The sequence below is a fragment of the Alternaria novae-zelandiae genome, assembly GCF_023758075.1.
Source record: "Alternaria novae-zelandiae strain BMP 2774 chromosome Unknown scaffold_14, whole genome shotgun sequence".
NCBI lineage: Eukaryota > Fungi > Ascomycota > Dothideomycetes > Pleosporales > Pleosporaceae > Alternaria > Alternaria novae-zelandiae.
In genome coordinates this window covers 751,481-769,854 of record NW_026056974.1, presented here as the reverse complement: position 1 = coordinate 769,854, position 18,374 = coordinate 751,481, and the positions used below count along the sequence as shown (strand labels likewise).

At 53.5% G+C, this 18,374-nt stretch overlaps 8 protein-coding genes across 8 annotated transcripts; 6 read left to right on the top strand and 2 right to left on the bottom strand.

Annotated features, from left to right (window-relative positions):
- Nucleotides 1-107: 107 nt before the first annotated feature.
- J4E88_007112 (uncharacterized protein) lies at nt 108-1,711 on the top strand (the record flags this gene model as incomplete). The annotated part of the gene is made up of 2 exons (XM_049400733.1): nt 108-297; nt 378-1,711. The coding sequence occupies 2 exons, from the start codon at nt 108-110 to the stop codon at nt 1,709-1,711; spliced, it is 1,524 nt and encodes a 507-aa protein (XP_049253681.1).
- A 487-nt stretch (nt 1,712-2,198) lies between these two features.
- J4E88_007111 (uncharacterized protein) lies at nt 2,199-6,548 on the top strand (the record flags this gene model as incomplete). Its single annotated transcript, XM_049400732.1, has 5 exons — nt 2,199-2,279; nt 2,333-2,521; nt 2,570-4,891; nt 4,937-5,368; nt 5,418-6,548. The coding sequence occupies 5 exons, from the start codon at nt 2,199-2,201 to the stop codon at nt 6,546-6,548; spliced, it is 4,155 nt and encodes a 1,384-aa protein (XP_049253680.1).
- A 326-nt stretch (nt 6,549-6,874) lies between these two features.
- On the bottom strand, nt 6,875-7,714 carry J4E88_007110 (uncharacterized protein; the record flags this gene model as incomplete). The annotated part of the gene is made up of 1 exon (XM_049400731.1): nt 6,875-7,714. One exon carries the CDS (start codon nt 7,712-7,714, stop codon nt 6,875-6,877), a length of 840 nt encoding a protein of 279 aa, XP_049253679.1.
- A 1,095-nt stretch (nt 7,715-8,809) lies between these two features.
- On the top strand, nt 8,810-9,954 carry J4E88_007109 (uncharacterized protein; the record flags this gene model as incomplete). Its single annotated transcript, XM_049400730.1, has 2 exons — nt 8,810-9,049; nt 9,109-9,954. 2 exons carry the CDS (start codon nt 8,810-8,812, stop codon nt 9,952-9,954), a joined length of 1,086 nt encoding a protein of 361 aa, XP_049253678.1.
- A 181-nt stretch (nt 9,955-10,135) lies between these two features.
- On the bottom strand, nt 10,136-11,974 carry J4E88_007108 (uncharacterized protein; the record flags this gene model as incomplete). The annotated part of the gene is made up of 1 exon (XM_049400729.1): nt 10,136-11,974. The coding sequence occupies one exon, from the start codon at nt 11,972-11,974 to the stop codon at nt 10,136-10,138; it is 1,839 nt and encodes a 612-aa protein (XP_049253677.1).
- Nucleotides 11,975-12,447: 473 nt separating this feature from the next.
- J4E88_007107 (uncharacterized protein) lies at nt 12,448-13,713 on the top strand (the record flags this gene model as incomplete). Its single annotated transcript, XM_049400728.1, has 1 exon — nt 12,448-13,713. One exon carries the CDS (start codon nt 12,448-12,450, stop codon nt 13,711-13,713), a length of 1,266 nt encoding a protein of 421 aa, XP_049253676.1.
- A 325-nt stretch (nt 13,714-14,038) lies between these two features.
- On the top strand, nt 14,039-15,754 carry J4E88_007106 (uncharacterized protein; the record flags this gene model as incomplete). Its single annotated transcript, XM_049400727.1, has 1 exon — nt 14,039-15,754. One exon carries the CDS (start codon nt 14,039-14,041, stop codon nt 15,752-15,754), a length of 1,716 nt encoding a protein of 571 aa, XP_049253675.1.
- Nucleotides 15,755-16,658: 904 nt separating this feature from the next.
- Nucleotides 16,659-18,179, top strand: J4E88_007105 (uncharacterized protein; the record flags this gene model as incomplete). Its single annotated transcript, XM_049400726.1, has 1 exon — nt 16,659-18,179. The coding sequence occupies one exon, from the start codon at nt 16,659-16,661 to the stop codon at nt 18,177-18,179; it is 1,521 nt and encodes a 506-aa protein (XP_049253674.1).
- Between the last annotated feature and the right edge of the window lie 195 nt (nt 18,180-18,374).

Below are 18,374 nucleotides of genomic sequence, written 5' to 3'. Positions count from 1 at the left end.
CCTTCCCCCACCAAAGGAAACTTGACGCGACATCCCGACTCATTGCAATTTTTGCATAATCTGAAAGACCTGCTGTCGCAAAAAGAGCAAAAGACAGTCCAGAAGACATGTCAGACACCGAATCAGACACCGCGAGCTCGGTGGGCAGCATCGTCGAAGACGCAAGCGAGCCAGACACGACTACTTTCAAAGATCTATTTTCGGATCGACAATGGACTCGCGTGTCGGATATGGTAGAGCACAACAAAACTGAGAACGGCTTCGATCTGCCAGCAACCATCAAAGGACTTGGACCAGGTACGGCTCACAACGTTGAACGCTCATCTATGCGTTCTACGCCTTACCCTTTTGGGATAACCACTGACTGCCTGCACTAGACGCGGACGAGATCACCATCATCAAGCTGATCAACTACCTCCGGTCAGAAGCACAAAAAGGCACAGATCCCAAGAGTATCAAGGTGACCCTAGATGATCTCACAAGCGACAAATACCTACAACCAGTATTGGAAGATGACGCGTTACTCTTTGAACTTGGAGATCTCATGCCAGATGATGACAGCAAGGCGATCGACTACGACGAGTATGAGGCGAAGATGCACAAGGACATGCAAGAAGACTTCTCCAAGATCAAGCTCACCAATGATCGGGACCAGGACTACTTTGAGTCGTACAAGGGCAACAGCATCCATCGTGAGATGATCGAGGATCGCGTAAGGACAGAAGGGTACCGTGACTTCATCGAGAAGAATGCCGAGGTATTTGCTGGGAAGACCGTGCTTGACGTCGGATGCGGTACTGGTATCTTATCTCTCTTCTGCGCCCGTGCAGGCGCGAAGAAGGTGTTCGCAGTCGACAACTCTGGCATCGCTGTCCGCGCGAAGGAGATCATTGCGAAGAACGGCTACCAAGACCGCATTGAACTGATCCAAGGCCGCGCTGAAGACTTCAACACCCAGCGGTTAATCGGCAAGGAGAAGGTCGATATCATCATCTCGGAATGGATGGGCTACGGTCTCCTCTTCGAAGGCATGTTGGATTCGGTCCTGCGCGCACGGGACATGTACCTCAAGCCTGACGGCATCATGGTGCCATCCCACTGCAACATCCGTCTTGCACCAATCTCAGATGCCGACTGGATAGCAGACAGCACGAGTGAGAAGTTCTGGAAAGACATCTATGGATTCGACTTTTCACCCATGATCCCAGGCGGTTTGCTCAACACGCACGAAATCGGTGTCTTCGACGTGCCTGAGAAGGCGCTCTGCGGCACTGCGACAAGCCATCTGCTGGAGATGAAGACTGTTTCTGTGCAGGATCTGAGCTTCAAGGTGCCTCTTCGCATGACACTCGACCGCGACATCACATCTCTCCAGGCCATTGCGATATGGTTCGACACGATCTTCATCCACCCTGGCAGCTCCCAGGATGTCAAGACGCTTGACAACGTCGATTGGGGCAAGAACGGTATTCCGGGGCTGGGCTTCTCGACGGGTCCGAGCAACACACCTACGCATTGGCACCAGGCAGTACTGCTGCTTGACCCAGAGGTCGCGGAGAAGCAGGCCTACAAGAAAGGCACAGTGTTGGAGGGTAGCCTGACGTATGCGAAGGAGAAGGGCGATGATCGTGGTATTACCGTGACGGTGGAGTGGAAGGGCAAGGGCGAGCAGGGGGAAGTTGAAGGAAAAGTACAGAGAACGATGGCCTAAGCCATGCGCGAGTATGAACGAGGATAGATGTAGACACCAGATACCACGAACACGCGTCTATGTAGCCTAAGCGCGACACGTCGATGCCGGGCCGACAGTTCTGATCTCGCGCTAGTGTTCCGATTCCGAAATGCACGCGGAAGGCTGGCGGCGACCCCCAAGCGTCGACAATGCATCTTGACTCCGCGCAACACCCCGTCTGCTGCGATAGGGCGATCTATGTCCTTCCCCACCCGTTCGATTCACTTGCAGTAATAGCTGTGCCGCATCTCTCCTCCACGATTGCCGATGTCCGAGGTGACGACATACCACGTGGATCGTGCGCGTGAGCTTCAACATTCTAGGAACCCTAGGTGTCGCATCTCGTACCGCGAGACACCGGAAGCTTAATATACGCCCACACGTACTACTGCCGACTGGACGCTACTTGACATCCAGCGACTGCCTAATAATGCGCAATCAACGGTAGCTGAGCTCGATAACTTCTATGCGCGGTATCCTCCCTGGGCGACCCCAGGCTAAGCTCCAAGCTGTCGCTCATGGCCTGTGGGAAGGCCTCCAGATAATCGTATGACTACACCCTTTGCGACGCGCACAAAGACTGACTTGCGCTTCGTCTAGGTCTACATCTCCGGTAACGCGCTGATCATCCTCGATCGACCCAACCACGTCCTCCAAACCATCTACATCGACGAGGAATTCGAGCTTGAGGCAGTCGCGATCGACGAAGGCACTGGCAAGGTCGCGGCATGTTCGACGCGACACATATACATATACCGGCCATACGGGCAAGATGAAGGCGCGATCAAGGTGGGCACACAAGGAGGGGCAGCTGGGAATGACTGCTGATATGCGCAGTGGTCGCAACAGGGCAGCACGTCCCTGTCTGACGCCGATGACACGATAACGACTCTTTCATGGGGCATGCCAGATGAATTGCTCGTCGGCAGCGCATCCCTCACCCTCTTCAACACCCACAGCGACATCGAACGAATATGGACAAAGCAGCTAGCGAACCCTGTCAAGTTCGCCCACTTCTCGCCCGATGCCGAGTTGATAGCTTCGACAGGCAGGTACGACCGCCTCCTCAAGATATGGCGACGCACATCCTTCGGCTCTGCGGATCAGAGCTTCGACTACTTCTATCTCCCACACCCCAAGGCCATCACAGGCTTGCATTGGCGGCACCCATACCACAAAGACCAGTCTACGGACAACGTGCTATACACAATATGCGCGGACCAGAAGGTACGGGTCTGGGTACCAGGAGAGCATCACGGCGTAGATGGTATGCACATGTGGGCTGAGGTGGACCTCGTTGAGTCCATAATGTCACGCCATGTGCCACTGGAGCAACAGTCGAAGAAGCGATATGCCTTCTTCATCGACGGCAAGCACTTTACACACGCAACGGAAAGAGCGATGCAGCAGGCTTCGGCAGAAGAGAAAGACCACGGCATCGCGCTGCATCACCTGATAGAAGTCGCGAATCGCAACCCGGAGATATGTGTTGTACTGGATGATAGAGGCAACATGTCTGCGTGGGGTTTTGAGAACGTAGGGGCAAAACAGAAGAAAGTCACCGACGTCTTCAACATTGCGCATGTCGATGGACTTCATCTACACTTCGCAAAGGAACCGAAACCCATCGAGGACAATGTACAACTCTACGCGTTCATCGGCGACAAACCTGACTCTGAGTTGACCCTACTATCGCATCACTTTGACGGGCGAATCGAGTGGCTAGAGTCGCGCATCGACTATCTGTTCGACCCTTCGTCACAGCCACAGCGCATTCAGCGCAAGGCTATGTGGACGGGACACTCACATGCCATCAAGAAGGTCAATCGCACAGCTAGCGGAAGAGCATTGGTATCGCGGACCACGACAGATGAATGCATTGTATGGCTACAGCGGCAGAGCGATCAGGGCATGACGTTACATCGACACTGCAGCGTCAAAGTGACGGAGCACATCCATCGTATCGCTCTCTTGCATGAGGGTAACTTCATTGTCTTCCTACATCATGACGAGATCTCGCTTTGGGATACTCGTGGTCATGAAGCCGTTGAGATGACACGGCTCGCATACAAACTCCAGGGTAAACCTCTGTGTCTGCTAGTGATACCAGAGGTCGAAGTTGTTGGACAGCGCATACACATCGCCACCATCAGTTCCGAGATGAAAGGCATCTGCTGGGAGGTCACACTGCCAAAGCCGGAGCGAGATGCACCTGGGGGTGAGGAACAGCTCGCCATCTCGCAAACCAATGGCTATACCAACGGTCATTCAGAGATCACGCTCAAGGAGTTCTCCACATTCAACCTTGGATCTGGCGACAACCTTGCTTTTGTACTGCCTGTAGACCCCGCTGGCACAGCACCCGTCATCTCGGGTTTTCTTGACACCTTTGCGCGAGATATAGCCATCTCATACACAAAATCCGGAATCATCAAGTCCTGGACCGCGCGTGTCAACATCGAAGATCGAAAACTGGACTGGCTGTTGACTTCGGAGGTCGAGACTGGCGTCAAAAACCCATCACTTGCTAGTGGCACGTCGATACGCAAGGCTGCGTTGGCCGATGCTGATCGAACTACACTCACTATATGGAACACCCGAAGCGCCCAGTTGGAACATGAAGAGACATTCGAAGGCAGCGGAATCATCCAGGATCTCGACTGGTCTTCTACCCCCGACAACCAGTCCATACTTGCTGTGGGCTTCCCCCACCGTGTCGTCATCTACGCCCAGCTGCGATACGATTACCTCAACGCCGGTCCATCCTGGGTACAGATCAGTGACGTGCGCATTCGCGACATCACGCCACATCCGATCGGCGACTCGGTATGGCTAAGCAGTGGTAATCTGGTCATTGGCGCAGGCAATCAGCTCTTCATTCAAGATGAGCATGTCCAGGTGTCCGAAGGGCTATTCCCTAGCTTACGTACCATCTCACGGAAGACGGCATCTATCGACATCTTCGATGCAGTTAGCAGGCTCAACGGTCCTCTACCCGCGTATCACCCCCAGTTACTTTCACAATGCGTCTTGGCCGGCAAGTTGCTACTGGTGCAGCGCATCCTGATTAGGCTTTACACTACACTCAAGTTTTGGATCGAAGGTGAAGAGCTTGACAGCTCGTTGGGATTCGCACCTGAAGACTTCTCAGAAGCCGAGGTACGTACATGAACAGCTCTATCTAGATTGAACTAACCTTTGCAGACTCAAATGACTGCATCTCGAAAAGAGGTACATTCATCCTACGCCGATTTCTCTGACGATAGCGAGCCTGAAGCAGTCACCGAAGAAGTCGCCTCTAGTCTCAAAGAGCTCCTGACCACCAAGCGCATACCGCTCTTGACCAGTCGCGAACAGTTTCGCTTGGCGGACATCATCGAGTGTATTGGCATGGTAGAGAAGCATCGTCGATCCATTGATGAGAACGCTGGTCGCTTCTTGCTGTTCTTCCGACAGCATGTGCTGAGTGAGACACACAAGGGACCCATCTCGTGGCGCGAGATCATCTGGGCATTCCACTCAGGAAGTCAGGATATTCTTGTCGATCTTGTCAGCAGACACTTCAACGGGAAGATGATGTGGCAGCACGCAAAGGAGTGTGGAGTGTTCATGTGGATGTCCGACATCAACGCACTGGTATAGTACACTCTTCCTTGTCGGTAGAAAATGCTAACGATATCTACAGCGCGCACAATTCGAGGTCATCGCTCGAAACGAGTACACGAAAACCGACGAAAAGAACCCCGTCGACTGCGCCCTATACTACATGGCCCTCCGGAAGAAGCCGGTTCTAGTGGGTCTCTGGCGAATGGCTACTTGGTCGAGAGAACAGGGCGCAACACATCGACTATTATCGAACAACTTCAACGAAGACCGCTGGAAGACCGCCGCTCTCAAGAATGCGTACGCATTGATGGGCAGGAGAAGATTCGAGTATGCTGCATCGTTCTTCTTGCTTGCAGATCATCTACAAGACGCTGTCAGCGTTCTCCATAATCAGCTTGGTGATACCCAGCTCGCAATAGCAGTCGCCCGCGTCTACGGTGGTGATGACTCACCCATCTTACTGGACTTCCTGAGAGACAAAATTCTGCCCCAAGCTGCTAGAGAGGGCAACCGATGGCTCGCAACATGGGCATACTGGCTATTAAACAAGAAGGACATGGCCGTTCGCTCGCTGGTCACACCGTTGGCCACTCTACTTGAGACCTCCGAACCGCCCAGTTCAGCCGCTAAATCGTACCTCACCGACGACCCCGCCTTAGTAGTCCTGTACAAGCAGCTCCGCGAGAAGTCGCTTCAAACATTACGCGGAGCCACAATGATAGGCATGCGCGAAGAGTGGGACTTTGTGCTACATACAGCTGGGCTATACGACCGCATGGGCTGCGACGTCCTCGCCCTCGATCTAGTCAAGACATGGGAGTTCTTACTCCCACCACCACCGACAAAAGCAACATCCGGCCGCCCACCGCTAAGCCCCTCGATGCCGCGACAGAGCTATCAATCGCAGGGAAGAAACCAATCTGCGACGGACTTTGACTTCGATCCCAGGAAACTGCTACGTAGGAGGAGTTCGCTCGTTATCGCTGATCTACCGGTGCGAGAGCATGCGCATAACGATTTGGCGGAAAGTAAGGGCACGCTGGAGGAAAGTAGGGAGAGTGGTGAGGAGGATGGCGAGGAAGGAGGTGAAGAGGGTGAAGAGGATAAGAAGAATGATGAGAAGCCTAAGGAGGAGCCGAAGAAGAAACCGCCGCCGACTCAGTTCAATGAGCCGGATGCGAATAGTTTGTTGGATGCTTTCGGGTTTTAGTAGATTTGGTTGGTTGATACATTGTGGTTCTGGTATGAAGGTTTGGGGATAGTGGCATGGCTGGGTGTTCTGAGCGGTACTTGATAGGTATGATAGTCGGTGCGTGTATTCTGCACGTGGCTGCCAGTATGAAATCTCAGGCCTTGTTGTTCTATCCAAGATTGACATTGACAGTACCAGCGGTGATCATAACCTACATCGTTTTCCACGAACATAGACAAACCAATGGGTATTATTACACAGTATGTCGTACCCAACAGTACTGGGACCTAGCTGCGTCACAATTTGCCAAACGAGTGATCCATCACATCCCTCAATCCCATAAACTAAACAAAGAACGCAGCAGCTGCGACACCAAGTCCAGCCAACAACGGCGCACCCCTAACCATCGGCGCACCAGCCTCCGTCACCTCAGGCACGGGCGCAGTCCCAGAAGCCCCCGTCGCGTCCGTAGCAGCACCCGTAGACATAGCACTCGACATCGTCGGTGTAGCCGCAGCAGTAGCCTTTAACTTCTCCGTCCCCGCAGTAATAACAAGGTAGTAAGTCCCGAATTGCGTCGCCTCGATCTCCACCTCAGAAACATAAGGTTCGTCGGGCGTACCACTCTCACTGCAGTAGGCAGGCTGAGAGACGGACGAGACAGCAGAGCCATAGCCATAGCTCAAAGTCTGCCTGATTGTCTCTGTACCTGCAGATTCAGAGCCGCGCGCAGGATACGTGTGTGTTCTCGTCCAGATCTCCTCAGTTGTCGAGATATACGCGGGATTTTCGCAGAGAAGACTAGCGAGACCCGGAGGGTAAGAAACTGTGCATGTGCGGTTCGAGTCTGCTTCTTCGGGGGTCGGCCAGGTGCAGTCGAGTGCGTAGGTGTCGTCCTCATCGTCTTCGCTGGAAGGGGTGATGCCAACGTCGACTGTGGTGCCGTAGTATTCGGGACCTATGGTCATGGTCATGGGGTCATCGCGACCGATACTCAGAGCGTCCAGATCGGTTCCTTCGTCGTATTCGACGGCGACGGTGGTGTGGGTTTCGTTGGCGGCGATGACGGAGCCGACGAAGCCGATGTTGTCTGTTCCGAGGCCGTTGGAGGGCATCCAGAAGGAGGTTGTTACTTGGGCTGATGCGCTGGCTGCGAATAGCATGGTTGAGAGGAGGGGTGCCATTGTTGTGGTGGTGGGTTTAGGTGTAGTGGAAGATGGTTCGCGATATGCACAACACAAACCTTTTTCTAAGAGGTCTTTACGTCCCTTTAAGCATCGTGGGTTTATAGTAGGGCATCCTCACCGGTTAGCCAAGCCCAGGGCGCAGTATCTTGGCTTGAACGGTTACAGCGGCTATCATCTCAATGAGTTGGCGTTCTGCTCAAGTGACTGGAATGTGGCGGAAAATCTGTGTTGGTTTACCACACATTGGCGCTGGTGGCCTTGTTTACAACAGAGCCTAAGTAACTCGGGTCTCGTGTGAACTCCACGCGATTGGTCCACTTAGCGATGCAGTTGCGGCTGTGCCTGGCTGTCACGGCTATATGATCCGGGCGTAATAGGTGGAACTCGGATGGATAAACGGCAGAGATCATCCGTTGTATTGTCAAGGCCAGCGGGATGTGTGTCGCCCAGTCGAAGCGAGCGAAGTGTTGCTGCGATGCTTCGGGTCGAGTTCACACGGGACGACCTTTTCATAGCCCCGTATGAGTCTTGGCTTGTAAGGCAAGCGACCTTGGTATTCCACACCGATCAGAGGCCTTACGACTGTTTAGTCATTTACAGTCGCTGAAGCTTGTCCTGGTAACCTTTTCGTCGAGTTGGAAATGCGCCTCTTTCTATCGCGCTGTGGACTTGATCACGATTCAAGTCATGCCGCGCAATCGCAACAGCCCAGAGCTTACGGGTCTATGAGTCTTCAACATCTCATAGCGAGCTTTTTGGTGGCAAAAGTAACTTCCGCGGAGACGGAAGTGAGAATGTTCTCGTTATATTCCGTGAGAACTACCAATAGTGACTTCATAAATGCAGGAGTATAAGAGTAGCGCTTGGTGTCTGAATCGTCGATGAGTTGCTCTGTCGTTGAAATTTGGTGAATGGCACACCCGTGGAACAGGACGGAGTGTCACGTGAGCGCACAAGTGGGCCCGCATCGTTCGGCTTGAAGGTATAGCCGAGTGCGCGTCATCGCGCCGGATTGGTAATCCATCTCAACACGCGTCGAATGGAGGCGATATACTGTGTAACGTCGCACTTCAACACCATATACCTACAACGATGCCTTCTCAACGCGACTTAGAAGGCGGTAGCGTGCCAGACGAGCGCGCGCCCTTGCTCTCGCATGATGCCGCGCGTCAGCACACGCCCACACCATCCGAAAGCGACGAAGTCATCGGCCAACCGGAAAAGGCGGCATCCAAGACCTGGTATTATGTTTGGAGAGGCATTTTGGCCGTCTTCGCGATACTGGTCATTGCTGTCTTCATCAAAGGCTGGATAGAGGCTGATGACGTCGATGTATGTCCCTCTGCACTGTCGCGGTACATACAAACTCCAGAAGCTCACAGCATGCGTAGTTCGATCTCAAAGGCGCATTGAAGCGTGCATTAGGTGGAGGTCTGAGTGGTGCTGCAGCGATGATACTGCAAGTGTTGCTGTTGATGCCCATCCGTACAATCATGAACTACCAATATCGCCACGGAACATCAACGACTGTCGCAACTAAGACTCTGTATGCAGACGGTGGCATAGGTCGATACTACCAAGGCATGGGTGCTGCGCTCTTCCAGGGGCCCATCGCTCGATTCGGAGACACAGCCGCCAACGCTGGTATCCTGGCCTTGCTGCAATCCAACGGCTTCTTGAAGCAGCTTCCATCGCCCATTCAGACTATCTTTGCATCTGCGTGCGCTGCAGCTTTCAGGATGCTACTAACACCAATCGATACCTTGAAAACTACTCTGCAGGCCCAGGGATCTAGTGGCTGGGGTCTTCTCCGGCAGCGCATTAGGACCGACGGCATCGGCTCTCTGTGGTGGGGTGCTTTTGCAACAGCAGCAGCGACCTTCGTTGGACACTACCCTTGGTTCGCCGTATACAACTTCCTTTCCGAAACTATCACAGAGCCATCGAGGCAGCAGATCGGATGGTGGTTGCTACGGGCGGCTTTCATCGGTTTCTGCGCTTCGGTCGCTTCGGACACAATATCGAACTCGTTACGCGTTGTGAAGACCTATAGACAGGTCAACGATACAAGGATATCCTATACCGAGGCTGCCAAGCAGGTTATCCGTCAAGACGGTAGACTGGGTCTATTTGGACGCGGACTGAAGACGAGAATCATCGCCAACGGTCTGCAGGGCATTTTGTTCTCCATCCTGTGGAAGCTGTTCTTAAAAATCTGGGAAGACAAGACGGGTTGAGCGCGACTGCGATTGGGTCGACAACTTTGAGACAAATGAATTTTGGCTTGACTACTGCAATGTGCGACTCATACGTACAACGAGGCCTCTTTTTCAATGTGTGACAGCGTCGCTGACATGCGTACTGGGGCCAAAGGTACCGGCTTAGACGTCTCCATATCCGATACTGATCCTGATCACTTTAGCTTATTTGCTTCGTCTTCTTCGCCAACATATCCCCCGCATCGTTCTCATCCCGCTTCCTCTTCGGTGACGGTCGCCTGCTTTTCTTCCCCTCAGCATCCAAGGCCGCATTCTTACCAACCTCAGTCGGGTCGTTAACCGCAACCGACTCATCGACCTGAAACTTCCTCAGCTCGTCCTCTGTCACATTCGGAACAAACAAAACACCGCCTGTCTTCCCTTCTAGAAGTCCTCTCATGTTCTTCCTCTCCGCGGCGACTTTGCTAACCCTGCCGTCGAGCTTTCCCCGGATGGATGACACGTCGCGCTGTGGTCTGGAAGGTGCATCAGCACCGTTCGCGTCTTTGAGCACCTTGCCTTCGAAAAACGCGTTGAAGGCTTCCATCACGGAGACAGGACCAGGGATCTTTATGACGTGACCCGCATCGATGGTCGCGCGCAGCTTCCTGTGGAAGAGCGTCATCCAGGCATCCTCCAGTGGTGTGTACGGGTATGCAGCCTTCTTGGTGCCAATTCCATGTTGCTTGAAAACGTTGGTGCGCCATTGTGTTATCGCGACGATCTGTGGCTTGGACTTCCAGTCGATGTCATCCTCCTCGACGTCGGTGTACGTGACGGTTTTGGACTCACCGGTCACGTTGTTGTGGAGCTTGATCGTAAGCTTGTGGACCGACTTGTTGCCCGTCCGCGGGGCGTCGATGTTGCCGTCTACCACCTCCCATCCGCTCGGTTCATCCGAAGAGGAGGCAGGGCTGGAGCTCCGCTCAGCTTTCGCATCGACCTTGAGGTTATCGCGACCCGTGTCTTTCGTCAATGTGTCTTCTGTGGCCGGCGGCTGGGCTGATGTCTTGGCAGACTTCTTTGGCGATGGCAAAGACTTCCCAGGTACCGCGGACTTTCCAGGCGAGGAGCCGAAGACAACTTTCAGTTCCTTCTTCTTCGTCGTCTTGAGTTTGGTCTGAACACCTGTCTTCTTGTTCTCCGTCGCAGAGTCAGATTCATCCCCGTCCTCGACGTTGTTGATGTAGTTCAGGTAGCCGTTGTGCCTGAAGTACTTCTCGTCCAGTACATCGTCGGTATTATCCGGCTCTCTCAAAGGTTTCGCATCGTCAGCAGGGTCAGATGGGAAATCAGCCACCGAGTCTTCTTCGCCTTCGTCAGGTATGTCGCCTGCGTGCGCCATTGAGGGCTCGTCTGTGGGCGTCTCTTCGCTGAAGTCTTCGTCAAAGTCTGGATCGTTGATGGAGCGCCATCCGGACTTTGTCTGATAACCGGCGGGATCCCACGAGGATTTGTCTATGGTCGCATCCTGGCTGGGGTTCTCGCCGAACGCTGGGTCATTGATGGAATGCCATCCGGATGTGGTCGGGAAACCAGCAGGGTCCCACGAAGACTTGTCTATGGGTTGCCATTCTGTGTTGGGAGACGCCTCTGGCTGCCGAGGGGACGACCGCATTTCCGCCGGGATCATCAGTGCCTCCAATTCCTCCAAGTCTTCATCCTCGTCCGCTGTCTCATGGTGGTCCGTCTTCCGAATAGACGTTGCCTCCTCCTGTCCACCAGTTTTGGTGGTATCGCGGTCTTGGAACTCGGGGATGTGGGTTGAAGCGCGCGGGAGTGGAAGGTTGCAGGCGATGTCAGCGTGACGCGAAGAGCGTGTAGGACTCCTGACAGTACTGTCAGTCTGGTCGAAGGCGTCAACAGAGCTACCGGTCGCGCTGTATCCTTCCCGCTCGATGCGCTCCTGTTCGATGTCTTCTACGAAGGTGCGAATCCCTGTATAGGGTGGAGATGACGGCGGCTCCATGTCAAGATTTGCGGTTGGTGTCTGGTCCATGATGTAGGTTGTGGTTGTGGTTGGGGTGGAGCAGTTGCGCTGGTGGTGTGATTTGCGGTCGGAGTAATGGGCAGTCCGAGTTGCAATGGCTGTTAAGTTGAGTGATTCAAGAGGGGCGCGGCTGGGACGATGGTGAACGAATACTCTGGTAGGTCATGCTCTATTCGAGTAGAACGTGGTGGACACCCCTTCCTTGTTTATGTCAGCACGCCGAACTACCGCACGGTTCTGGAGATGTATCGGAGCTAACCGTTGACGAGACCGGTGTAGAGGTCACCCATCAGCTTGGCACTGTTTAATGCCGCTGCTTGTGCTTGATCTCAGTCTCGACATCTTCTCGCCGCGTCCGAATACGACCGCTGCACAGCGCCCCCTACGCTGTGCGCTCACACTTCGCTTGTACGCACCTCCGAGCGCCGCATCCGCATCCAAAGACACCCGTTGCATGCGCTGAACAAAACTTCACAGACGCCATGGCCCCAGCCAGCAGCAAGAACCACCCCCCTTGGGCGACGACTGAGCAGACCTCTGCGCTGAGAGCCCACGTCGTCCTTCGGCGGCATGAAATGGTGGTACCTCCAAAGATTCTACCAGACGACGTTGAACGCGCCATTCAGATTCTGGATCAGCACGACCCTTCAACAGCGAAAGCGGATGCTAAAGACCTCAAGCCAATTGATTACGCCAAATACGCGATCAACGACCACTTGCGGCCAATGGCTAACGCAGCTGGCATGCACAACCTCCATCAAGAAGGAATAAAGAAAGGCAAACTAGTTGAACTACTGACAGACTGGGATCTACAAAACGTCCCGCTTATGGCGGCTCTGCTACCGCGCTCGGACAAGGCCACTAAGCCCGTCGTCCCTAAACAGGTCGTTTCTACGCGAAAGAAAGCCGAAACGGAGCCAACGGAGTCGAAGAAACGCAAGGCTGTGCCAACTAAAGTCACAGCGGCGAAGAAGCCCCGGAACGATGGCAATGCTTCTCCAGGGGACCACGACGTCGAAATGGAGGACCGAAACGAACCAGATGGCGGCGATTCCCTCCCACAAACTGCCATCGAGGGCAGCACATCGACTCGAACACTCGCCCGGATGCGAACGCGTTCCCGTAGGCCTCGAGATGGCCAACCACATGCTACCGTGACACACCTCGAAGCAGACAGGGGCATGGCTGCACTGTCGCTGAGGGAGTTTGGGGAAGACAAGGGCAATAGTACGGACGATGCATTGACCCACAACCGCGAAGGAGACGACAAGAGGCTCGACACTGAGGCTGGAGAGGTGCAATTGGCAGGGTCAGAGGGACGTCGTACTAAACGGCAAGTGACTAGGCGCGGGAAAGGCAAGAAGAAGAACACCAAAGCTGGCACAGCGAAACAGATGCTCAACAAAGATGGCACACTAAAGACTGCTAAACAACTTGAGGAGGAGCAGCGTCTGGAAGATGAAGAGGCGGAAAAGAAGCTGCACGAAGCGCGCTCACTAGGCCACTACTCAGACCCTGTCCTCGCGAAGCAGTTTCGTGTCGTGCACAAGACAGTTCGTGCTCCCCTGGACGGGCACATCCGACCTGGTGTCAAGCCTGCACCTACTGATCAACTGGGCTCCTGGCGTCTGCACGAGCGTCTCACGAATCAGGCAAAAGAAGAAGGGAAAGACCTAGATCTCTGGATGGGTGGCGGAGCGTCGCCATCAAGGAACGATTCCGAAGAGGACATCTACGAAGAATGGTAGGGCATGATGTTGGCATGGATGGATGGGCACACTAGTGTCGGGCGATAGCAAGCGAATACTTCACGTCAGGATGCTTTGTGTCGTGTCGCAGAGTCTTCAAACCCTTTGTTCAGGAACGGCGACGCAGGGATGATGAATACGACGTATCCCTTTTGTACTCTACAAAAGCGTTCAAAACAAAGAACGTAGCATGAATATCAGTCTCGTTCATCTAAGTGACTATAGCTTCGTCACGCTATCTTACGGAACGCTCCTGAAGCTTCCCACTTGCTATATCTCGTATTGTATTCCCCTTCCAGAGCTTCCCCCCTCTTCTCGACTGAAGATGCCGCCCAAACGCGCAGGACTTGATCCTGATGCCGCAAGTAGCGCAGAAGAATCACCAAACGCCCGAAGCGCCAGAAATACAGATAGCCCAAATCCAAGAGCGGGTAGAACATCGACGCCAGTATTGCAGAGCAGTAACGTGAGCGCCAATACCAGGAAAGGGAGACGGGGCAACAGTCCTAGATCTGAAGATAATGCCAATGAGTCCCAGAGTGTGTACGAGCACTTGGAAGCACAAAGACAAGAACTCTCGCAAGAAATCAAAGACACGAAGGAGAAAGCCGAGATACCCGATTTTGAGGAACACCTTACAAACCGTGCTCGGGCGCGAGATAAAAATGCCGGAAATCGAATAGCTCTCGTTCGTGCGGCCAACAAGGCGGTAGGCGGGCAAGAGAAATTCGACCGCGTTGTACGCCGGGAAGCCCACGCCGCACGCACACATGCGACTGCCTTGTATGAAGACTTTCAATATTATCAGACGCCTGAGTTTCGTTCTCAGTATCTCCAAGACATTGACAAGGTGAAAGATCGAATACAGCAGTCGATACGGGATGGGCAGCCTCCTGGGCTACTCTCAGGAGACGATGCTTACGATAAAGTCCTACGTCCAATCCTCAAATCGCTTGAAGATGATAAGGTCGGTCAAACGGAGACACTCGATTACGACAACATGGGTCCCCATCACCTACACGTCAGGATACCAAGGGCAAAGAGTCAAGCTGTGGGATTAGGTAGACCGCGAGTTCCGCCAATCGACCCGCCGATCAACCTGAAACTTGATGTCGAAGCTATCGAGAAGAGAAGGAAGAAAGTGGAAGATGAAAATAAGGATGACAAGATGGCTGAGTCACACTCTGAACGTCGAGCACGAGAGACGGGGCTTTCAGAAGGACTGCCCTCAGATAGTCATGTCAATGACGCATTGGCAACAGCGAATAATCTTAGTAGAACGCGACTGGAGAGTGGCCTGTTCATTTCAGCGGGCGAGACATGGGACGACTGGAAGACTTCCGACGAGCGAGATGCACCGAATGAGCTTTACGACCCACCGACCGAGGAGGAGATGCCAGATGATGACAGCGATTCTAGCGACGACGAAAACGACTTGTTTGCAATCAGTTACCGCGAATGTAGTGGTTTGGCAGGTTTTCCCCGTGGTGGCGGTGGTGGTGATGATGATGATGGCGGTAGTGATGATGATGGCAATAGTGAAAAGGGGGAAAAGAAAGACACCAATGATCCAGGAGCACCAGCCAACCCTGCTGGTGGGCCGCCAACTGGGTCCGAACCTCGACCTCAATCGCCAAGAAAGAAAGCGAAGGAACATGACTACACGCAATACAATCGCCCACAAGTCCGTACAGCTTTGAAGTATCGAGAGCAAGCTCAGAGTGCTCAGTATGTTACGGAGCTCCACAAGCGTGCTAATGATTATGACGACAACCCGAAACAACCTGGTACTATTCATCACTATATCCTGAAGGATCGGAGTGTCGCAAATCGTCTTGAGAAAAGGATTACTGAACTGGGTGAAGGTTGGTCGACTGAATATAAAAAAGAACTCGATGAGCAGAATAAGAATGGCGAACAAGTAGATACTGACGTATCCGAAGAGAACTCTCCCGCGTCAACCGGGAAGGGGAAAGCTAAGAAGACATCTAAATCTAAGGAAAAGAAGAAGACGCAGCCAAAACGTAAGAGCAAGAAGTAGAACCCTTCGCTTATCTCTTCGATCTTTGGCAAAAAGGACGACAAGAAGGAGCGTGGGCGTGTAGGTGCAAGCTTGGACTGGGGTGACAGCCGGTGCATGGCATGGAGATGCATGCGATGCTCTTCTCGCGCTCGATCTCGCAGTCTGCTAGAATAGACCAAACTTAGTATAGTTCTCACAATTTCAGCACGTTGTGCTTCTTCATAGCGCGCGCTTTGCTTTGAGCAATCAGTTTGGTGTGAGTCGCGAAAGCAGCTTATATATTCCTCAACTGTTAACTTACTGCAGTGTGCGACTTAATATTCTAGTTCCCTTCTATTCTATCTATAGTACTGCAATAACGCAGAGTAAGATAAGCTACTTATAACTCCTTAAATACACAACTACTATATACGCAAAAGGTACTTCTTATTAAATAAGAGACATCGCAATCCTTAAAGTCTAAGCAATTAGTTCGAGACATAGACTACGCTAAGAGCTGAGTAAAGCTTAAGTCCTGTTGTATCTGACTGCCGCAGTGTTCTACGACGCTGCAGCTCGTTTGGAAGCTTATACAGAGCAGAAGCTTTCGTGGGTCACACTGTTGTCGAACATTGATTGATGACGTACCCCCAATCCGGTTAGGGTTGCGCTGTGTAGGGTCAGAGCGGGACGTCGCACGTGAGGGACGCTTCACCTCCAGGGTTTGCTCGCAGCATGGTCACTCACCCTGGGATACAGGCTCGGCAACTTCCATCGCAAGCGTATCATTGGCGCGACTCGCGTGCCGTTCCGCATACGACGCGACCCCAGTCACGATCCTTGGCGCACACCTCCGCAGCCCATCTCGCTCCGACCGCACAACCCCACCGCACCAAGACAGCGCCTACAGAAAGACAGCCGGCAGCGCGCGATACTGCACACGATGGCGGACGACTACGAGAATTGGCCGGTGAACGTCAGTTCGGGCAATAAACTAGCCCTTCGACCGACGCTCAAGAAAGCCGACGACAAACTTACGAATTTCAACGGTATATCGAAGGATGCACTTGTGGGGATCTTTCTGGACTTTGATAACAGAAACTATCCGCTGTCTCTGAGCGACACTGATATCAAGGACAAAGTGACCGCCGCACAGAAGGCAAAGTTGAAAGAAGAGGTGAATAGGCAGAAGGAGATCGCGAAGCTAAATAAGAAGCTGAAGGAAGAGGAACAGAAGGCAGAGCGAGAGAAACAGCGTAGCGCGAACGCAGCAGCAAGGTCTGAATTAGAACAGAAGAAAGAGACGACCACGGTGAGGCCTGCGAAGACCAAGGCCAGCGCTCAAGAAGATGAAGCTACCCCGATCGACGGCGAAGCAGCGGATCGAGATCAAGACGGAGATGTGCGTATGGCGGGAGATGAGGATGCGGCAGAGGCAGTACCGTTGGTCGATCCGACGGCGGAGGCGGTCTCTAGTCCCGTCAACGGCGGGGGCAAGCGCAAGCGTCCTGCCACAGTGAGTCCATCTGACACCAAGCGGGCACGTACCTCCCGACCGAAGACATCGTTAATCGTGAAGTTGGAGCTGCCGACTATAGATGGAGTTGCGACTGGCGGCATGCAGACTAAGACACAAGTAAGTGAGACCGAGTGCGACAAGATCATGGCTCTTGCTAACGACAATGCTCAGGGTCTTGGTGCTCGTAAGCGTCCGAGACAAGCTGCTGGAGACACGCGCACAGCAAACACCCGGCGCACTCTTAAGAAGCCAGGTTCGAGGCTACAGCATGGCGTGGTATCTCCTCTTGAGCTCGCAAAACCCATGGAAGGCAGCAAGAACAACCCTGGCGATACAGGCGCTCAAGGAGTGGGCGATGTATTCGGCATCGCCGCGCCCGCAAACGACCCTGAGCAAATCCCGTTCCGACGCCATCCGCCACGTACCAACAGGAATCTGGCGAAAGCGCCAGCCGTAGACGAGACTGTCGCTTCTGATGACGGTTCCGATGAATACGAGCAAACCTCCGAAGAAGCTGCTGTGTCCAAGGCGTTGTCGGTGGAGGACGACGAAGGTCCCGACGCAGATGGACTGGCAAAGAAGACACACGTGCCGGCAGGGATACTGCCCCTTGACAAATGGGTTGACGAAGACGACTACTCGCACTCTCCATACGATGAGGTTGCAGCACGGACCATAGTCGCCGCGAAAAGTGGCAATCTGGGTTCCAGTCGCGATCCCAACCTCGTCAAGGAGTTCAAGGGTACCCACAAGGTAGATGGCTATATGCACATTCCTCCACTCTGGTTAGCGAAGAAGATGAATCGTGACCAGTTGGGCGCCGGAGAACGGGAGTTGTACGACGTGCAGAAGGAAGAGTGGGAGAGACAGGATGCGATCATGGCTGGAGTATCTCCTCCAAAGAAAACTGCTCGACCTAAGCGGAAGACCTGGCATGATGAATAAGAGAGAACATGTGGAGCAAGCCACCATAGGGGCCAGTTAGGAGTACTCTTCGGGCCTGGGTGACCACGACCAGATGTCGGCATGCATACATAGCTCTTTGTCTAAAGCGGTAGTGCGCGCATGTGCCCTTTTCGGACATCTGTACCTAACGAGCGCGGCTTTGTTTGAAGGTGGGGCAGAGATTTCGCCGAAGAC